The 20598-nt window shown below is 41.6% G+C and overlaps 1 protein-coding gene across 1 annotated transcript in view; it reads left to right on the top strand.

Annotated features, from left to right (window-relative positions):
* Window positions 1-20598, top strand: part of GTDC1 (glycosyltransferase like domain containing 1) — a 191432-nt gene that overhangs the window by 87582 nt on the left and 83252 nt on the right. The window contains exon 4 of the mRNA XM_018554051.1: window positions 16519-16812. Coding sequence (XP_018409553.1) covers window positions 16519-16812 — 294 coding nt within the window. The remainder of the gene's footprint in view (window positions 1-16518; window positions 16813-20598) is intronic.

Here is a 20598-nt window from a genome sequence, read left to right as displayed (position 1 = left end):
CCTCTCTCTCTCCCCTATCTCTCTCCCCTCTTTCTCTCTCTCTCTCTCTCTCTCTCTCTCTCCCCCCCAACCAACTAACCGATATAATGAGACTTGTTGAACTTTTCTCATAATCGATTATTATCGATATAATTGACTCGTTGTTGCAACCCTACTTTAATACAACAGGATCCCTGGATATGACCAGTGCAGTACCACAGAACCCTCCATTTTTCTGCATTTTTCTGCATCTTCTCCTTTTCTCCTTTGCAGAGAACATTTATAATAAGCTCTGTATTACTTGCCATTAAAGGAAAACTATGGGGTCAGTGGTTTTCCCCATATTTCTCCTTAGGGTAACGGGAGGACACAAACTAGCGTCCTCCCGTTACCCTAAGCTCAGTATACCGCGAGCTACAGCTCGCGGTATACTGAGACGCCGCACCTGGAGCGGATCCCGACGTAGATGATGGGATCCGCCCAGCTGCATGAGTGACAGCTGGCTCTGCCTATCTAGAGGCAGAGCCAGCTGTACCCGCCCCGTCCGTTCCGCCAGTCAGCGCTGGCAGATCGGAGTGGGGAGAGGGGAATCCAGCCCCTCCCCCTGTCACGGCAGAGAGCCGTGACAGGATCGAGAGGTGAGGGAACCCGGTATGTGTTCCCTCACCTCCCGATCTACTGAGCCGACCTGTGACAGTCTCATTGTCACAGGACGGCTTAGAACTATGAGGTGAGTGGAAATCACTCATCTCATAGTTCTCCTTTAACAAATGAAACAGCATCATTTCTAGCTAGGACTTCTATAATCTGATCCATTAAATTATTGTGTAATATGTTTATAAATGTCCACTCTTTTTGCTGAATCCATAGTGCCACAACACAAGTCAATTTCAGGCTTTTGAAATCTCCCATAATTACCATTGTCCCAACCTGTGGAGCAATTTCTATGTGTTTATAGGAGACAATTCTCTACTTCATCACTAATACTGGGGAGCTTTTATATAAGCAGCAATAAATAAGCAGCGTACACCTTCATGTGTAATTCTACCTGTAATATTTCAGCACTATCACAAGACCTCAGGAAGATAATCTTGCACTTTGAAATCACCTCTCACTTAGAGAGAGATGCCACCACCTTTTCTGTTTACCCTTTCTTTGTAAAAGAGCGCAAAGCCCGGAATATAGACAGCAAAACTGTGTGAAGAATCAAGACAAAACTCTGATCTCTGAAAGCTCCAGAAATTTTTGGGAAGGGTAGAGTGGATGTATATGGGTTGGTCCACACAAAATAGAGATGTTAGTTTTGATAGATGGCAGCAGGTTTGATCACCCACCTGGCACTGATAAGGACTGTGATTGAGTTCTGTCTTTTGACCATCAGCCACAAGCATTATGGTTTTGGGTGAGGGCAGTGTTTAAGTCACCTCATTGTGTGAAAGGTGCATGCCTATTTAATAAAGTGAAAGGCAAAAACTCAACTCATACCCAGCAATTACAATGAATCTGTTAAAAGTGTATCTGCACGTAAGAACAAAAATGTAATATAGTGTAGCTAGGGCTTTGCTTTAGATGTGATGTCTGCATTAAATATTGTTTTTATTTTGTTTCAGGCTTTTAGTAACACACTTCCTGTTTTGCAGTGACAACACTGAAACTGGCCATACACCAGTAGTTTTTTTTATAATTTTTTTTTTAACGTTCGTTCAATTTTCTAAAAGTTAATGAGGTCCACTCAACGATCATTTTGAAAGTAGTAATGAAAAAAATGTAAAGAAATGGCATGGAACATTTTGCTCAAAGGAACTAAATTATAACAGTAAATGTGTTTTTTTTTGTTTGTTCTGGAAACTCCTTTTTCTCAAAAATTGAGAATTAGAATCAAGTGGAATTTCAAACAACTTTTTGAATGTTCTGAGTTTCTTTTTATAAACGCTTGTATGAACATCTACCGATGTGTGGCCAGCTTTACTGTACTGTGATGTATCTATGGAAGAACAGCAGTTTCCCCCTAGGAAAGGACGTGTGTAGGACGACAGAACACATCCCCTCTTCCTCATCTCTGTAATATAGAGGGAAATGTTCTGAGTCCACAGAGGAGAACTGGGTAGGGCTGATAACAATTCTTGAGATAACATAACAGGGAGCACATGACACAGGGCAGCACTGGATATCCGGCAGGATCAACAGGTAGTTTCTGCACTTATAGAACAGATATAACACAATACTTTCAATTTTATATTTTACAGGCCAAATGGGTGCAAATAAGAAAAGTTTATTGTTAAGCTCCAGAAAAATTAAACATTCTCCTTAGCAGTGGAGCTGCCCCTGCACTGCAAGGGTTAACTGCTTGTAAATGCCTAGGGGACAGGTAAAAGCTGCTTTACTTACCTGATGCCAATACCCGTAAGTCGGCACTCTCCTCTTCTCCCACTCCGCACTGGCTGTTGACTGTTTCTTGGTGTCCTATGGGGCCTGCATTGTATTTGATGACGTCAATGGACCTGAGACCTTCGGTCAATGGGGAAAAGAGGCCGTGGGGACTGGTCTGACAGTCCGGAGAGAGCGGGGATCAGGTAAGTAAATTAGCTCTTTCCTTTCCCCTAGGCATAGATAAGCAGTTGACCCTTGTAGTGAGGGGGCAGCCCCACTGGAAAACTTTTAATTTCCCTGGAGTAGGGCTTTAAGGTTTGAATACACTTTATGCAAGCTGACATCCGATAGGTTTCAATTAAACATTGCTCTTTGCACTTCCTGTTTGGATTTGACATTCCTGTATTCCAAAAATGACACTTTATAGTCAGGGAAAACACAGTTGTTCCCTGCGAGATCGCTATTTCACCTTTGTACAAAAATAAAAGGTTAAACTTTTATCCCCCACATGCTCTACGTGGCTTTGTCTAAGAAGCCAATATTCTTAAACCCTGACTTGATTGTTTGTAAACATGCACATGTTTGTATGGAGAAAAGAAACTCGAGCGGCGTGTAATATTTGGAACAAAAAGGTACAACGTTTAAACTTCTTTAAACAATGCCGCTCCAGTTATCCTTGATGTGAGCTTCAAAGGCAAACGAAGGGAAACTTCAAATTACAATTGTGAAAACATCAGCGGAATCAAACTGAACGGTCATGCGATTGTTTGTTCTTTGTGTGAATGTAAAAGCAAACAAGCTTTAAGACCTTCCAACGGACCTGTGTGTTCCACATGTGTGCAGACTGTCAGCTTGTGGTGTCTAGAACAGGTCGCAAAAAAATGGGATTAACAATGTATTCACGTTATTGCAGAATTCCTGGGTGGTACTGAGCTTTGTTGGCAAGGTATATAACCTCATGGCATAGAGCCAATGCCATTCTAGAATTGTGTCCCAGTGGGATCTGCTGGAGGTTGAAATGCTGCAACTGCAGTAAAGTAGGCTGTGGCAAGATCACTGCAGGAATGCAGAGCTGTACATAGGGCAATTCTGCAGGCACTCCAGCAACACAATAAAACGTAACCTTGTTTCCTTTGCATGGAAGCATTTCTCAACCTTTTTTAAATGAATGGCACTCTTTAAAAGTATGCAAAGTCTGAAGTCACCCCAGTCTAAAAGTTCCTGAATTTTAAGGTGGACACACACAAAAATGCCCAATAAAGTGTGTTTCCTCTTTCACATTGAAGTGTCCCCTTCAAATCAAGATTCCCCTCACAACAGGAGCCCTCCTTTCATAGCTGAAGCCCCTCTCATATCAGTGTGCCCCTCTTTCATATCAATAGTACCCTTCACATCAGTCTTCATTCCCCCATTCACATCACAGTCCCACTACTACAAAATTGTGAGACACCCCTGAGGAGTTCAGGAGGCACACCAGTGTACCATGCCACCTTGGTTGAGAAAAACTGGCTGGCTTAAAGCATGGCTGGACAAATCCCAGGAGCCAGATAGCCAATGCTCCTTAGAAATGACAGCTGGTACCGACATTTTGAGGTTTTCTGTAGTTGTAGTCAATAAAGCTGGCTCCTAGAAAATCCTGCTAGCTCCTGGATTGTTTAAACTGGCTCAGGGGTAGATTCCAGCCCAAAAGCTGAACAAGAAAATCATAGGCCCCTTTTACGTGGGCTGGTCAGGACAGGATCTCTGCATGGATCCCCTCCTGATAGGAGCAGTGCGGATCAGATGTCACCGCTGTGACATCTGTGTCCGTCCAGTTTTTTCCTCCATCTTGCGATGAAGGAAAGAACTAACATTTCTGGACCCCATGTTGGTCTATGGGGAGTTGGATGTAAATGGATATTTGTCTGTTTACATCAGATTACCCCTGATCTGGTCCGACAAAAAGATCTCTGATCAGTTTGTTTTTCCGGACCTGGACAGAGTTGGGGGTAACTGTGTGTAAACAGATGCTCGTCTGTTTAGACTCTGCTGCCCATAGACTAGTATTGGGCATCCGATTGGGTCCACTTGAAAATCTGACAGACTGACCCAATCGGACCGCCCGTGTGAAAGGGACATAACATAGACTAGTATTTGGCATCCGATTGGGTCCACTTGAAAATCTGACCGACGGACCCAATCGGACCGCCCGTGTGAAAGGGACATAACAGTGTATATCTAGCTATAGACACATACACTGCAAATTTTCCTGGCTGGATGTGGAATACAATAGACTTCATGTAGTCTCTGACCTAAAACACAGGCAATGCTTATGATGGCCATGTTATGATGCTTATGATGGCCATGTCATCTACTCTGCCTAGGCTTCAGGCAGCATTAATTAGTTGTTTTTTTAAAATTATTTATTTATGGCAAGGAAGAGTTATTTTTTTTACTCAAAATAATAATTTGACTTGACACTGCTGACTTGTACCCTGCTGGTTTATGTGACGCGGGATTTCAATGATAGGTCCACTTTAAACAGCACTTTGTGGAGTGGGTCCTGAACAGGTGGATTGTTCCCCCTTGCATCCATGTCCCATTTCGGAGTATACCTTTAAGTCTAGCAAAACGTACGTCCACTTTCCTATATCACAGGGATTCTTTGTCTGGCAAAACATAAGATAAAGCCGCACATTAGGAGCAGTTAATATTATAGGAAGATGATATGCTGTTTGAGCCTTCTTGGCTCTTACCTAACACATCACAAAGTGATTGTGGAATTTTAAATAGCTGTACAAATGGCTGACATAGAAATTTAACTTTGCTTTGACCTTATTTTAATTCCGAAGATGACTGCCGAATGACTTTGTTGCGACGAAATGTAGGCAGGAAGCTAAATCACTCTAGAGTATAAAATCTTTGTTTTGGCGTAATGTGGATGCATAAACATTTGTACCCCATCCTAACCTTATAAACATCACAATCCATCAGTACAATTACAAGAAAGATTGTTTGTTTTCACACTTAAAGCAGACATGAAATAGAGTGTCCTTAACTTAATCACCACCTTGATTTACCACATTTGCATACATTTGCATATTAATTGGACTACAGATTAAAATTGGTTTTGTAATTTTAATTAAGTGTCCGCAAAGGTAAATGATTAGAACTGTTTAAAATACGTTCTGACACAAATAGCAGTTAGAGCCTTTGTGATGATGTTTTTGTGAAATTACATTCAGAAAGTGGCTTTTTATGGCAGTAATTTTAATCTTAAATAGATTATACAGTCAAACAAAACTGTGGATTCATAATCGTGTTTTTTTTTTTTTCCTTCCGTTTCTTTCTTCTTCCAAGATCCATTTAATATTTTCGCTGATTTTCTGAACTTGATGAAAATGTCCTTTTAGGTCTGGTTGGTAGCAGAATGAGTGCTGCCGGGCTGCTGTATTGCAGATGTTTAAAGCTGAACTCCAGGGAAACAGCTCAATACACAGCTGATATACCTATATGGAAGGTGTTTTACATGCCAAAGGATTTGTATTTGTCTCTATCCAAATCGGAGATTTCAACAGCTCTGCTATGCGGCACAACTCTGCCTGGTAGGACAGAAGTGCTGCCTATTCTCCATTGCAGTTCAGTAAGACTTATGCCAGCATGTCCTTCCCTCAGCCTGTGACTGGACAGTGAAAGTAGAAGCAGTAGTTGGATGAATTCATCTCTTTCTTACTTTGCTTTGTCCAAATATCAGCATGCTACTTGCACTGCAATACATCTGAATGTCTCCTTATGCTGCTTCTCGCTCTTGCTGTCCAAGCTGTGCTGTGCAGGGGCTGCAAGAGTCTGATCACAAGTCAAATTTAGATATTTGCATCGCTTGCATTTAAATAAATACATTTAAATTACAAGTAAAGGCTCCTGTGTGACAGTCTAAACAAGTGCCAAATCCAGTTACTTTGTGGTGCCCAAGCCTCATCAAGTAAACAAAAAAACTTCCTTTACCTTCCCTGAGTGAGCCAAATTCTCCTTCACTTGTGTCTCACGTGTTCCCCCTCCCAGAGACTGCAGCTCACAGTGGGAAGGATTTAGCTACAGTGGCAGTGCTGTCAATCTAGAAAGCAGTGTGCAGGGCTAGGTATGGCCAGGTGCTGATTGGCAAGCTACAGGTTGTGAATCAGCAGTGACAATGCATATAGCCACTCCTCCTGCAACATCTTCTCATCAAACTGTAGTGCAAGCAGACACAGCTTACATGAGAGTGGCAGCTCTGTTCTGAATGCAGAAGCGGTGCTGCATTGTTGCCACCCTATCATAGGAAGCTGCATTAGGCGGATTTCACTTGCAAGGGTGGCAGATATTTGCAGGGAGACTAAGAGAAAACTGTAAGCACAGATGAATGGTTTTTTTTACATTTTTGTAGTCACGTAATAATGATTATAGAGCTGCCTTAATTTCTGTCTTTTATTTCTGCCTGGAGTGCAGTTTTAACGTGTGGCGGATGAACCTGAAGCTACCTGTAGCCACCATAGATGCTAGATGGTGCTCAGAGGAGGAAGACCAATCCAGACAATCTTTTGTTCATACTGTGGTTGCATCACTTGTATATATTAGTCATTTTTGACCAGGTTGGAAGGCCATCTTGTGGTTATGGCTCCTTGCAAATGGTGCCGGGTGACTGCTTTCCGTAACCGCAAATGGGAAAGGTTGTACAATTAGTTTTAGACGTCATTGTTTCCTACATGCAGGTACCAAATACCTCTTGGTCCTACTAGAAATTCAATGCTGTCCTGTACATTCTACAGTGTTGTATCAAGCAATGTTATCATGGATTATATTAGGACTACAGAACACCTTCCCTCGATGTTATAGATATAAGAAGCGGGGGAGATGTCCTGTGGCCCTAACACACTTCCTGTTGTGTGGTGACAACACTACTTTTTGAGTTACTGTGTTATAAACACTACAATTTTTTTCATTAAAAAAAAAACTTATCATTTGTCATGGATATACTTCATAGTCATCACATGAAATCTGCTGAGCCCCTCTTTTGACCATTAAAGTAATTGTAAAATCCCAGCATATCCACTCTTGTTATAACATCAGCATTGTAATAGGAATACATACTGGAGTTGTTTTTCATAATGCAATCAAAGCTTACTTTAAAGAAAAATCCCTTTTATGTAGTGAGTGCTGCGTTCCGTCTGACAATCACTTTCACCAACCTCCTGGATTTCCAGTGTGCTTTGCCTCTTTCCCTGATGCTTGATCTGATGCAATCTCCATTTCTCAAGACTACATATCCCATCATGCATTGCTTGCGTGACACCATTCAGACATTCAGTTGTAGTTTAGAATTACACCATTCAGACATTCATTTGTAGTTCAGAATGCAGGCTGTGTGAGAGTGGTGACAGGGGTGAGTGAAATTGTGCGAGTGCATTGAGGAAGTCCATCCTATGGGCATCTTCAATAAGAAGTTTACAGACTTCTAGACCAATAGGGTTATTAGGAGTCAAGTAGAACATATGGAAATTCAATGTAGAAGTACAGATTTATTTTTGCCCATAGACATCCTTTAACTGAAATGCGGTTGATTTCAGTCACTGTGATTTATCCATGATCATTGACCAATACCCTGCTTAACAGAATGAGCCAGTGTGAATCCCCGCCATTCAAGGCATCGCTGTACTTTTTTAGCTGTAGTGATGAATGGTCTCTATGCAAGAGTTTTCATGAAAGATGGAGTTGTTGCTGCGTGTTATGAAAGGACGGATAGGTGTACGCACTTTATATACACACGCTGCATTTCACACGAGAGAAAATATATCTTCATAGAAAGTCAAGTTATCAAAACCAGATGTACCAAGTGGAACATTTCTTCTACATTAATAACATTACTTACCTGTAAGTTCTAAGCTGCCTTTAACGGCTCCAGCGCGGTGCCAGAAGTAACTGCCAATAAACTGCCAAGTCCGGGCTGTTGGCAAGATGAGAGCCCGGTAAGATTATGCGAGCACAGAACATTACAGTATCGATTCGGGAGAGAGCCCACCGCAAAGCCTTTGATGGGGGCTTCAGTGAAACATATAATTACATTCTGTAGATATGTATTTAACGCTCTGTATGGATTATGGATTTTGGACAAGGGAAGTGTGTATTATGTGATACAAAAGCAGCTATTTTTCTAGCTGTGCGTATGCGACCTGTGAGGCCGCAGATTTTCGATTGGATGCCAAGAGTGTGAGAAAGATGTATAGGTTCATAGAGTTGGTGGAGGTGCTCATGGTGGCAAATAGGAGATTTTTTCTTTTTTTGTGTGTGTGTGTGTGTTTGCTTTGAATACAAATCCAACCACTGAAAGAAATGTTCAACTGACAAATGTAGTTAATACTGCTGTGATGTTGCAGTGCTGTGTCCAGGGCGGATCTGAACCCTAACTATAGTAGATGATATGTAGTTTGCTTAAAAAATTACTTTGTTTGCATATCAGTGCTGCTCTTCTCCTTCAGCCTTTTACTGGTAATTTAATTTATTATTATTATTATTACATAATTTATATAGCGCTGACAATCTACACAGGGCTTTACATTCACATCAATCCCTGCCCTCAAGGAGCTTACAATCTAAGGTCACAGCTTACAATTCCTATGTTACATGCATACATACCAGGGCTGATGAAGACCGTAGCCAATAAACCTATCTGCATATCTTTGGAGAGTGGGAGGAAACCCACGCAAGCACAGAGAAAACATGAAAACTCCTTGCAGGTAGTGTCCTGATCAGGATTTGAACTGGGGACCCCCCCAATGCTGCAAGGCAGAAGTACTATCCACTAAGCCACTGTGCTGTTTAGATGCACTTGCTCCAACGTAAGCTGTACATCATTGCTGGGCCATTGGACCAACGTTGGGCCATGCCATGCAATATGTGTCAAAATGGCCACTTGTGCTCTCCACAAGGTAAGCTTACCTAGAGCCAATCTTCTCATGTTTTAATTTAGGGTTAAATCTTAAAAATACATTCAAGTACTTTTTAACTATTAACAAAAATGTATCTTATCTGTGTATCACTCGGCTGTAGATCCTCAAATCATCTCTGAATTGGTGCTGACACTGCCCTTCCTTCTGGAGGGTGGCTACTTTTGTTCCTCCCGTGATGGACTACAATTTCAATGCAAATTAGTTAACTAAACATGAGATTGTAGTCCATCATGGGAGTGAGCTTGGAGTAGATCCTCAGCCTGGGTCCAGTGTGGGCTGCTGAACTGTGACTGAGCTCAATCCATATGTGCTTTGCTTGTACAGCTCCCTTACACACCCTGTAGGGGTGTCGGGAGCCAGAATGTGATGTCACTCTGGTCCAGGTACCTCTATAGGACACGTGGAGGAGCTGTAAGCAATTCACTTATGTATGGAACTCCCTCACGGTCATAGCCCAATCCCACCCCATGTCAAACTGACACTTGGCAACGGGAAGCATATTTTGAATGGCTGCTTGGTGCGAGTACTGCCAGTGCAGGAGGCAGAGGAGCCTCTCATCTAGAAAAGTGGAAGGCATGCGGCGACCCACTGAACACGGGGTCATGACCCACTGGTTGAGAACCAAGGCTTTAAAGTAATCGTTTTACAAGAGAAATATGGATGCTGCCCTTGAAGATGCCTATTACACACTGACCCTCCATCTTCATTATTTGGAGTGACTGACCCTAAAACATCATACAGATCAGGGAAGTCAGAGTAAAGCAAGAAGTCCTTATCGATACTCTTGTTCTGGATTAGTGACTTAATGTTTAGCCACAAGAGGGTCAGAATGTTGGACAGACAACAAGCATTTTCAGAATAATTCCACCTCTGTGTTTTTCTCAGGACACGTTTCCTTTAATCAAAACCCCTTGAAGGGACATCAGCCAGCATCACCTGACCACTTCCCACAATGCACCTGCCTGGTAGGAACTGTCATCCGTCCAAATCTCCCACAAAGCACCATCACTGCGATAACTGGCGGTCCAGCTGTGAAGGAGCTTTAGATAAATATTCACAATCACCCATTTGGGACACGTTACTTTTCCAAACTTTCTAGTTTTCATTTTAAAGAATTTATAAGTTCCACCCGCATCCAAGTATCGCTTTAAGGATAGCGAGCTTAAATAATGGCGTTGAGGGGGAAATATAATATTACGATAATGTTCTTTGGTGCGGTTTGGAAGGTTTAGAAAACATTTGGAAGCATTTTTCTCATAAAGTCACTTAACTATTAAAGTGTTATCATGGCCTAGCCTCCTGCATCTTGCAAAGTAGTTTTGTTAAATGCTGTCTCCGTGCTTGTGAGAGAGACAGAGGGGGGAAGCGGGAAGCCTGATTAGAAGGATTTCCATAAAAACAGGAAATTGCATTCTTTTAGTATCCTTGCATTAATTTAATAAAATAAAGATGCAACCAAATAATGAGGAGGTGAATTAAGGGTACAGTATCGTTTTTCAGTTAATGTTCGCCATTATCCAGCTCTGCACAGCTATCAATGATCTTAGCCGCTTTGAACGTTTTTTTTCCTCTTTTTTAATGTTTCACGGTGCTCTTGCTGCAGAGGAAACTTGGTAATATCACTATTTTAATGGAAATCTGTCATTACTAATGTACACGTCGCGGCGTGGAAGGTAATACGAGTCACTCGTTCTGGACTGTTTTTACAAATGATTAACAGCCTTTAGCACCATCGCAAACCCAATCACTCGGGCTAAATGAACTTCTCGTTTATCAAGTAACTGCTCGCAGATGGCGGCTGCCTATTCATTTATGTTTTATTTTTTGCCAGGAACGAGCGGCTCCCTTATATTTTAATGAGGAGTCTGTAAGATCGTCATTGCCTAAAACGTTGAAGACGTGAAAGCCAAACCTTTTTTTGATACCCAGACTGATAGTCATTAGGACTGCGTATAGATTTTTAAAATTAGATTCAGCCTCACCTTTGTGGACTAATGATCGTCAGGCCTAATTCAGCTGGATGTTTGGGGAGATTGCAAAGTGTTTAAAATGAAAAAAAGCCTTTATTGTACCCCACAAAATGAAACCTCAACGTTGGTCCGGCACTAATTCACCTTCTTCCTCCTAATGTACATGTGGACACCTGATCATCACACCTACACTATATGGCCAAAAGAACTTCCAGTTAGGGGTTATCGCTATGGCATACAAGGGTATTGGAAGACTGATGTGCACTTCCAACTTTGTGGTAACAGTTTGGGGAAGGCCCTTTTTGGTTTTAGCATGACTATGTCCCTGTGCACAAAGTCAGCTCCATAAAGACATGATTTGATGAGTTTGGTTTCAAAAACTTCACCTGTGGAATGCATTGGAACACCTCTTGTGAGCCAGGTCTTCTGGTTCGACATCCATACCTGACCTCAGATATGTTCTTGCCGCTTAATCGCCTCAAATTTCTACAGGCAAACTATAAAATATTGTGAAAAGCCTTCCAAAAAGAGTGGGGGCTGTAGTAGCCATTAGGGGCCATATCCATATTAATGCCCATGTTTTTAGAATACAATGTCCATTAATTTAATATAGGTATGATGGTCAGTTTTCCTTAAGTTGTTGGTCATATAGTGTATCATGCAGATAATCCAGTGTAGCAATTTTACTGCGGCCTGAGCCAGATGTCTCCGCTCACTCCCATAAAACTCTGAAGGTGTGACTTGCTACAGGGCTCATCATTCCTTAGGGTAAGGCCGCACAGTGGCTTAGTGATTAGCACTATCTTCATGGAGTTTGCATGTTCTCCCAGTGCTTGTATGGGTTTCCTCCCACACTCCAAATACATGTTAAAAGGTTAATTGGTTCCTGTCTAAATCGACTTTAGTAAATCTGTGCTTGTATTTATGTGTGAGATAGGGACTTAAGATTGCAATCTCCATAAGGGTAGGGACAGATGTGAATGTGCTGTGTAGATTTTTGGCACCGATACCAATAAAAAAATAATTATGAATTGTCCTGGGGATGTATGACCATTGGAAATCCCCCAAGAGATGAGAGAAGAGAGTCTGTGATTCCCAGCAATCAATGAAATATCAGTTTTGAGTAGAACTGGCCTTTGAAAAAATACATTCATGTTGCCTCTATCTGCTCTATCTGTATGCTTAGATGCATCTTATTCCAATACCTGTCATTTGTATTCCATGTACGATTCTGTTACTACATGTTTCTCGAATTCTGCCATGATAAGAGTGGGTCCTAACACAAAAAGTCGTGTAGGGGATCCCACTGCACACCTGACCGAAAATGCCCCAACTTCCAATGTGGGGGGTGGGGGTGCTGAAATAACAGTGGATGGCACTGCTGGATCAGATAAACAGTAAGTCACCAGCACTCCTAAGGTTTTCCAAGCAAAGCTATTTTAATTCCACGTGTAAAGCTACATCACCAAGCGTAGCAACGTTTCGTAACGCATCCGTTTCCTTCATCAGGTACAACAAAGTGAACATAAAAAAGGTCTTTAGATTTCCCTAGATGCTTTGGGAATTAGGGTTGCTGTGATTTGTACAACCAACTGAGTTTGGCATTTTGTCCTGTATGCATTGTTTGTATTGAAATCTGAGAAATCTGGATACAGGTAAAGGAGCATGATATAGGTGTGGCCTTCTTGTTGTTGCCCCTTTATTGAGCCTCAGCACAGATATTGTTGATATGTGTTTTTACTATAAATTTAAAATCATTGTTTACAAATACATATTTATTTCTGTGACTTTGTGCATGGCCGTATCGGGCAGCTCCCATGAAGGACAGGTGCTGCGTGTGATTAGTACGCAGCCCCTGTCCTTCTCTATGGGAGTACGCAGCCATATACCGCCCTACACTCACCCCAGGTGCGGCTGTCCCGGCTCGGACGCAGTCAGGATCCATCCTGTCGGTGTACGAGTACGGACATGCAGGGCGGGTGAGTGTAGGGCGGCGTATGGCCGCATACTTCCATAGAGAAGGACAGGGGCTGCGTACTAATCACATGCAGCAGCTGTCCTTCCTGGGAGCTGCCCGATACGGCCGTGAACGCAGCACTGAGCTGTATGTGCCGGCCTTTTCTCGTGTGAATGAGGGCTAAAACTCCAATTGCAGGCTAGATGTAAGAAAACATAATATGTGCGTGTCACATTTAATATTTCCTGTACCAGAATGTATATGGATTTACTGGTTGTACATGATCTAATATACAAGCTAACACAAGGAAACCCCTTTGAGATGAGACAATTTGTGTTCAAGTGTAAGAAGATTCTGCTTGCATTATGTAACAACCATTTACCTGAAATAAAATATGCTGTCTAACATCCTGTATGCACTTATGATGTCATTGCTGAAATGAAAAGATCTAAATAGTTCTGTTCTGTCAACAGCTAAGTGATCTATATGCGCATTTTTCATCCAGGTTTTTGTTTTTTTGGATTCTGGAATGAAACAGCGGGGTTTTAAAACAATGTGCCATAGAACTGAATCGCTCCTTCCTAATTTGCCGTAACACAAACCAGAGCCAGAGTGGAGCCTTTAATGTGGTTTGCCTTATTTGACAATGACATCAGTATCTTTCCACTCTTTCTTATTCTAGTCTTTCCCTACAAAAATGGATCACAGATTGGATGTAGCAGCTACTATGATTCACAAGCAATTTTCTTTTGATGATACGAGGTGTTCTAAATAAACAGACTAACACTATAACAATTAATGGAACATGGAATTAAGACTATTAGGGTTCCAGGAGTATTTTGTACCTGTGGGCCTATTTACATGACAGACATCTGCATAGTAATGTGTGTTGTTGCCTTCATTTTTCACATAAGCCAATGGGTGATATTTAAAGACCTACCGTGTAAAAGGTGTGCCCAAAAAGGCAAAAAAGAACAAAGGACTTGTCACCAGTATTGCTTGTAGTCTCCCTGCAGCTGATCTTTTCCCCAAAAATAACTTACCGTGCCATGCCCTGCACTGTGTTTCTCTGTGGAAGAGGAGCAGGGCTTTGCTTCCTCATGTCAGAACTTCGCTCTTGATGATTCACAATCTGATTATAAAGAAGCATCAGGAGAGGTGGAGGTCATAGATCCACAGAATTAATGAAGCAAAAGCAGGGAGATCCCACATTCTCTCCAGCAAGGAGAACAGTGAGCAACACAATAGTGACATCACCAAATCTCTTATCTGGTAAGACTAGCAGTCATAAGCAGCAGGGCCTTAAAATAAGTGCACACAGAGAGTACGCTGTTATGTTTCAAGAGTAATGCAAGACAAACATTAAACCTTTCATGTTACAGCTTAAGCGGACCTTTACTCATATCTTTAAAATAACAAAAAACACACCTTTAAAAATGTTTAGTAATGACAATTTACAAACACAAATTTCTAGATAATTGCCGGCTTTGTATTCTTTGCATTCCTTATTTCTCTTTTCTTCCCCAATCTTCTGACAGTGGCCATGTTTACTAAGGGCAGATTACTAGATCTCCATTTACTTCCTTGATTTCTGGCACATGTGACTAGGACATGTGACCATGCTCATCATCTCAGGGGAGGACAATGCTTTTCCCTGAGATCTCATGAGATTACAGATGAGATTTCCCACCAATGCTTTGCTGATAAGGCAATCCCAGTGTGCATTGCTTTGGCAAACTAAAGTAATTTGCACTTTCCAAGCAGGAAGTGAATGATCTGCAAGTGTAAGTATTTCACAATCACATAATTTTACACCTGACATGTCTATTTTATTATTAATCATCATAGATGGAGGGATGCATTGGTAGAATTTGATTTTTGAGTACAAAGGTCCACCTTAAATACATCTTTATTGTTTGGTGGTCTGTACAGTTGAAAACTATCTGTGCATATTATTATTATTATACAGGATTTATATAGTGCCAACAGTTTGTGCAGCGCTTTACAATATAAGGAAGACATTACAATCACAATATAATTAAAGACAAGGTGGTAAGAAGGGGCCTGCACGTGAGGGCTTGCAATCTAAAAGGGAAGGGCAAGTGATACATGAGCAGGTAGCTGTGTGGGGATGAATTGTTTGAGAACATGATAGTTCAGTGGTTAGTTTGAGGTGGAATAGGCTTCCCTGAAGAGATGAGTCTTTAGGGATCGCCTAAAGGCAGTCAGAGTGGGAGATAGTCTGACAGGTTGGGGTAAAGAGCTCCAGAGGATGGGAGAGAGTTGACGAGGGAGCTGGAAAGCAGGAGGTGTTTGGAAGAGCGTAGGGGACGGTTAGGGTGATTCTTTGAGACCAGGATTATAATATAGTCGGGGCAGAGTTGTGGATGGCTTTGTAAAGAATATTGCCCCCAGTAGCACATTCTCAAAGTGTTTTTTTTATTACAATAGCTTTGTGCAAAAAGGCATCATGATGTCTAAATACAGTCCCAATGGGGATGTGTGGTTGTTGATGACACTTGATATGCAAGTTTCCTTGGGTGCCTCTGCAAATCTGTGTGCAGTAAAAAAAAGTTATCAACTAGTATGAAGCTGCTTCCTGCCCAATAAGATTTAGATCTGCCACTAATGGGTCTTAGGGTCACCACAAACATCACAATCTGACAATACAATCTCTTTACAGTGAACTCTAGTTTGAGCAAAAATATGTTTAATTAGGGCTAACCTAAACTATCAAATCAATTTGAATCATTAAAAAAAAAAAAAGTTTTGATATAGCAACTCTATAAGCTAGGTCTTTGGTTTTATCACTTTTTCCATACTTGATCACCTGTTGGTTAGGTTAAGGAAGCAGGGACGCTTACAGCAATATCTCAGGACTTTGACACACTTCACCTTGGCATGATTGACCAGTGGAAGCATCATTTTAGATAATATCAAGGAAATATTTCTTAGCAACAATGAGCTGATCTATGCTTTTTGCTTGCTTGATTCGGAAGAGTCTGACACTGTTTGCAATATATGCAGTTATATCTCTAGAAGTCCCAGCTCTTCCTCCTGATGCATACCTGAGCTCTACCTGACCTTGATGTGCTGTTAAAATGCCAAAGCCACTATTTCTGCCTAAAGCATATTGCTTACACTAGTGTATTGTATGGGAAATAAGCATATTATAAAAAATATATCAAATGTGTTCCAGCCACTATTTTTGGTTACGCTGACAAGGTTGACTGACAGAGCTGTTGCAGTCCAGTCACTGACTATGCTTCCCTCTTTGCAGGTTCTTGCCCGAACACAAGAGGCTTTTACAACAGAACCGCTCCTACTCCTTAAAGAGCTCAGAAGCCTCCTTTAAATCATCAGATGAGCTGCAAAAGTCCACCACAGAGCCTTCACATCTGCCCAAACTGAGTTTATCAGAACAAGACCCGATCCCACAATCCACAGAATTAATTTCCACTTCTCTGAGAGAAGATACTTCAGAAAATGTAAATCTTGTGATGTCAGAGCCATCCTCCTCAACTTTACGTGCCGATTCCCAGAGGCCTTTGCATATTGTCTGGCCTCACAGATGGTAAGCACTCAATACTTCTTTATCATGTGTGTGGACATATGTATAAAAATATGTTTGCAAATTTATTTGTGTGTCTAACTCTACAGAACTACCAAACCAGCAATCTGCTTTGTATTATTTTTATCACGGATGCGCCCATCAACTTAGCACTTTGTTTTCAGGCTGTGTCCATTCAGCTTTCCTCCACTTTAAATCTGAAATAACATAATACATTGTTACACAATACTTTTGTATAGGGATGCTCAGATACCAGTGCTGATACTTGGCATCATCACGGGAACTATTAGGGTTGCAGCTACGACTGGGTCCTGGCGCTCCACCACTGCCCTGAAATCATTAGCCTGTATTGTTTTAGAAAAACTGTCACATGACACTAAACAAAAATGTATCTGTACTTGTATCTGTGAGTATTTGAAAAGTATCAGTACTTGTACTTGGACTGGAAAAAATGGTATTGGTGCATCCCTAATATATACAGTATATACTGTATATAAAACAAATCATACATTAAAACAGGGATGCACAAATCTCAGGAGCCCCATAGCCAATGCTCCGTAACAATGGCAGCTGCCTCCTAACTTTTAGTTTTTCTCTATTCTAGTCTTGGAGCTGGAAAAGTATCTGTACTTGTGCCAAGTACGATACTTGGTATCTGAACATCCCTACTTTTGTACTTTAAAGGTCGAACTCCAACAACAGACCAAAATCTAGCATAGTGCAACACTCACCTCTTTTGTCATAGATCTTGATTATTATTTTTTTTGCAGCTTGTACTTGCAGTCTGTTATCCTCCTGTGCATTGCTGCTTTGTCATAGAAACCAACTTCCTGTGGAGAGGACCGGTCATCTTAGCCAGCTCCCTATGTTATAGGCGACCAGTCAGTTCTGTTTATGTCTCCCCTCCATAATTCTGTTCAGGCAGCGCTGATTTTAGCACATCAACGTGGCTGACATGTGGAGAGCTCTTCATTTAAAGAAGCAAATTAAAGCGTATTTCCACTTTTGCCGTCAGATTTACCAAAACCCATCTATATGTTCGTTATGTGTTCCTAGTCACACAGCCTATTGAACAATAACTTTTAAAGAAATGTCTAACCTTTTTAGATGTTTTGTTAAATCAGGCAAAATGGCCGATTCCAGGTTTTTCTTAGCCCTTCCACATTGGCCTGTCCTTATAGAAAGAGTTGGGATTGATATTTGTATATTCTGTCTATCTGATACGCCTCATTAACATACTATGGCCACCTTAGACCCCTCACCCCTCCTCCTAACATTTCAAAGAAACAGAAGGTAGAATACACTTTAACCCTTAAAACCCTAATCCAAGTCAAAGCAATTTAAACTGCAAGCTTATGCTATGTGAATGGGAACAGGTAACACATATAAAAAGGTGTTATCCCAATTTGGGGCAAATTAAGGGGCAGCATGGAAATTTTTTCTTGAACCAACAAAATTCTAACAGTGAATGCGGTATTGTTAAGAAAACTACATTCAGCTTTTAAATGGAATCATAAAATTACACGTCAAGTATCTGATAGCAATAACAAATGTTTTGCCGGGATTTTTTGTACGAACATTCGTACAACATTCTAACCATGTTTACCCAGCCCAAAGGAGAATTATGAGGTGAGTGGAAATCACTCATCCTCAGAGTTGGAGCCCACGTGTGACAATGAAACTGTCACAAGTCGGCTCAATAGATCAGGAAGTGAGTGAACACATACCGTCGCTCGCTCACTTCTCGATCATCTCCTTGCAGAGAGCAGTGACTCAAGCGATACACAAATAAGATACATTTCTGTTAATAGTTGAGGTACTTGAATGTATTTGTAAGATTTGACTCCTGAGTTTAGTGTCACTTTAAGGGGATCAGGGAGTGAGCTTTCATGTAATAGGGCAGGGCTCCAAATTTCCACTCGCCCCCTCGCAAATTGCGAGTGAAAATTGCGTGGGGGCGAGTAGAAATGAAGCCATTGAGTCAGGCACTCCTTGGGCGGCTTCTCTCCTCCTCTCCGACATGATGACAGCGCTCCCTCGTCCGTCCGTACGGGGTCGCAGGAGGGAGCGCTGCCTGCTGTCAGGATGGCCGAGCAGGAGAGAAGCCGCCCCGAGGGGGAGAGAAGCCGCGCTCGCAGCTGTCAGGATGGCCGAGCGGCGAGGAGATCGGAGCCGCTGTCATCCTGTCAGTTTCAGGATGACAGCGGCTCTGTGCGAGGCAGAGCGGGGGATGGGTAAATATCATTGATATTTACCGATCCTCCGTGTGAGAAGGACAAACACTGGAGCGATCGTCTGATCACTCCAGTGTTTGTAAATAACTGGGGACACATAGTGCTATGTGTCCCCAGTTATGAATGAACAGGCGGTGATTTACATTACAGCCTGTTCATTCTGGATTTCCTCAATGGGGAGTAGTACTCAGTACAGAGGCTCCTCCCCATTCTGAAACTATTGATAGTAAATATTTTACTATCAGTGTCTGAATGAATGGGAAGCCTCTGTAATGAGTGACTCCCATTCATTGGGAGTGCTGAGGCTGTAGAAAATAGAAATTGAGGATTTGGTGTCCTCAATTTCTTTTCTATTTTAAAAGGGAATTGTCAGCGGTCTGTTTGGACCCCTAATATTTCCCCAAAGCCCCCCCAACTGTAAATACATAAATAAGACAATAAAAATAAAAAAAATAATAAAAAAATATTTAAAAAAAGTAACAACCGCCCCCCCTCACACGCATATTATTAGACATGTACTAAAAATGTATTTCAGATGAAATGTGTATGTGTGATGTCCTGTACGTTGTGCTGTGGCTGTATGTGTGTTGTGCTGTGTGCGTGTTGTGCCCTGTGTGTGTTTGTTTGTGTTATGAAGGGCAACTGGTGGCGAGTAACTTAGAAGGCCTGGCTAGTAGCTCAGGACCTGAAATTTTGAGCCCTGTAATAGGGGGTATATTGTATGCTGCCCACCTCTAAACACCAGTGTTACTTAAGATGTATTTTTGACCACCTACTACTCATGGGATGCATCATCAAAGTTTTGCTATTGGATCTTGTGATTTCAAGTTAGAACCATCCTTAATCTAGAAACTTTTCAAAATGCACTAAATATTTATTTCTCCAAAATATTACTGCATTTACTGGTGTTTTATTTGCATAACATTTGTTTTTTAGTTGCAGAATGACTTGTGTATCTTCTACTGCAGTGAAATCAGAGTTTTCCCTTAAAACCTCTGCTTGCATGGTGATTCCTGCTATCACTATGAACAGTTAACCTACATCACAATGCAGCAGCGGTGTTGTGACAGGCTTCCATAATCACGGCAGACATACTCTTGTAAACTTCAGCTTGCCTCTGAAATAAATTAGGATTTAAAGAGGTAAAATGTCCCGGTAATCTTGCAGCACTGGGCTCGAATATTTTAATCTAGTTTTTATTCCTCGCAGTTTGTTTAATCTGCACGTGACCTGATTAGACCCGGAATTCATCCACAGATTACGGGCTGTTTATTGCAGAGCAGTGGCTGCTGATCACTGGGTCACGTTCTCTGTTTGCAGGTGAACCAGTAAGTGCGCCACACCGACAGGGGCAAATCGCCTTTACGGAGGATTTGACTTGCAGCGCATAAATTCCAGAAGCTCTCGCTGATCATCTGCAGCATCTGCTCCATAAAGGGATTTTCATCTCTCTCCCTAAATGTTCCGACATCAAATTTAGGGATTGAAAGTTGAATCTGTCTTTTGGATTTGTTTAATCAACTTCACACGTCTAGTTCACATTTCTGTCCATTTT

The sequence above is a fragment of the Nanorana parkeri genome, unplaced genomic scaffold (assembly GCF_000935625.1).
Source record: "Nanorana parkeri isolate BGI_ZX_2015 unplaced genomic scaffold, ASM93562v1 scaffold140, whole genome shotgun sequence".
Taxonomy (NCBI): domain Eukaryota; kingdom Metazoa; phylum Chordata; class Amphibia; order Anura; family Dicroglossidae; genus Nanorana; species Nanorana parkeri.
This window is presented reverse-complemented; position numbering and strand designations above follow the sequence as displayed.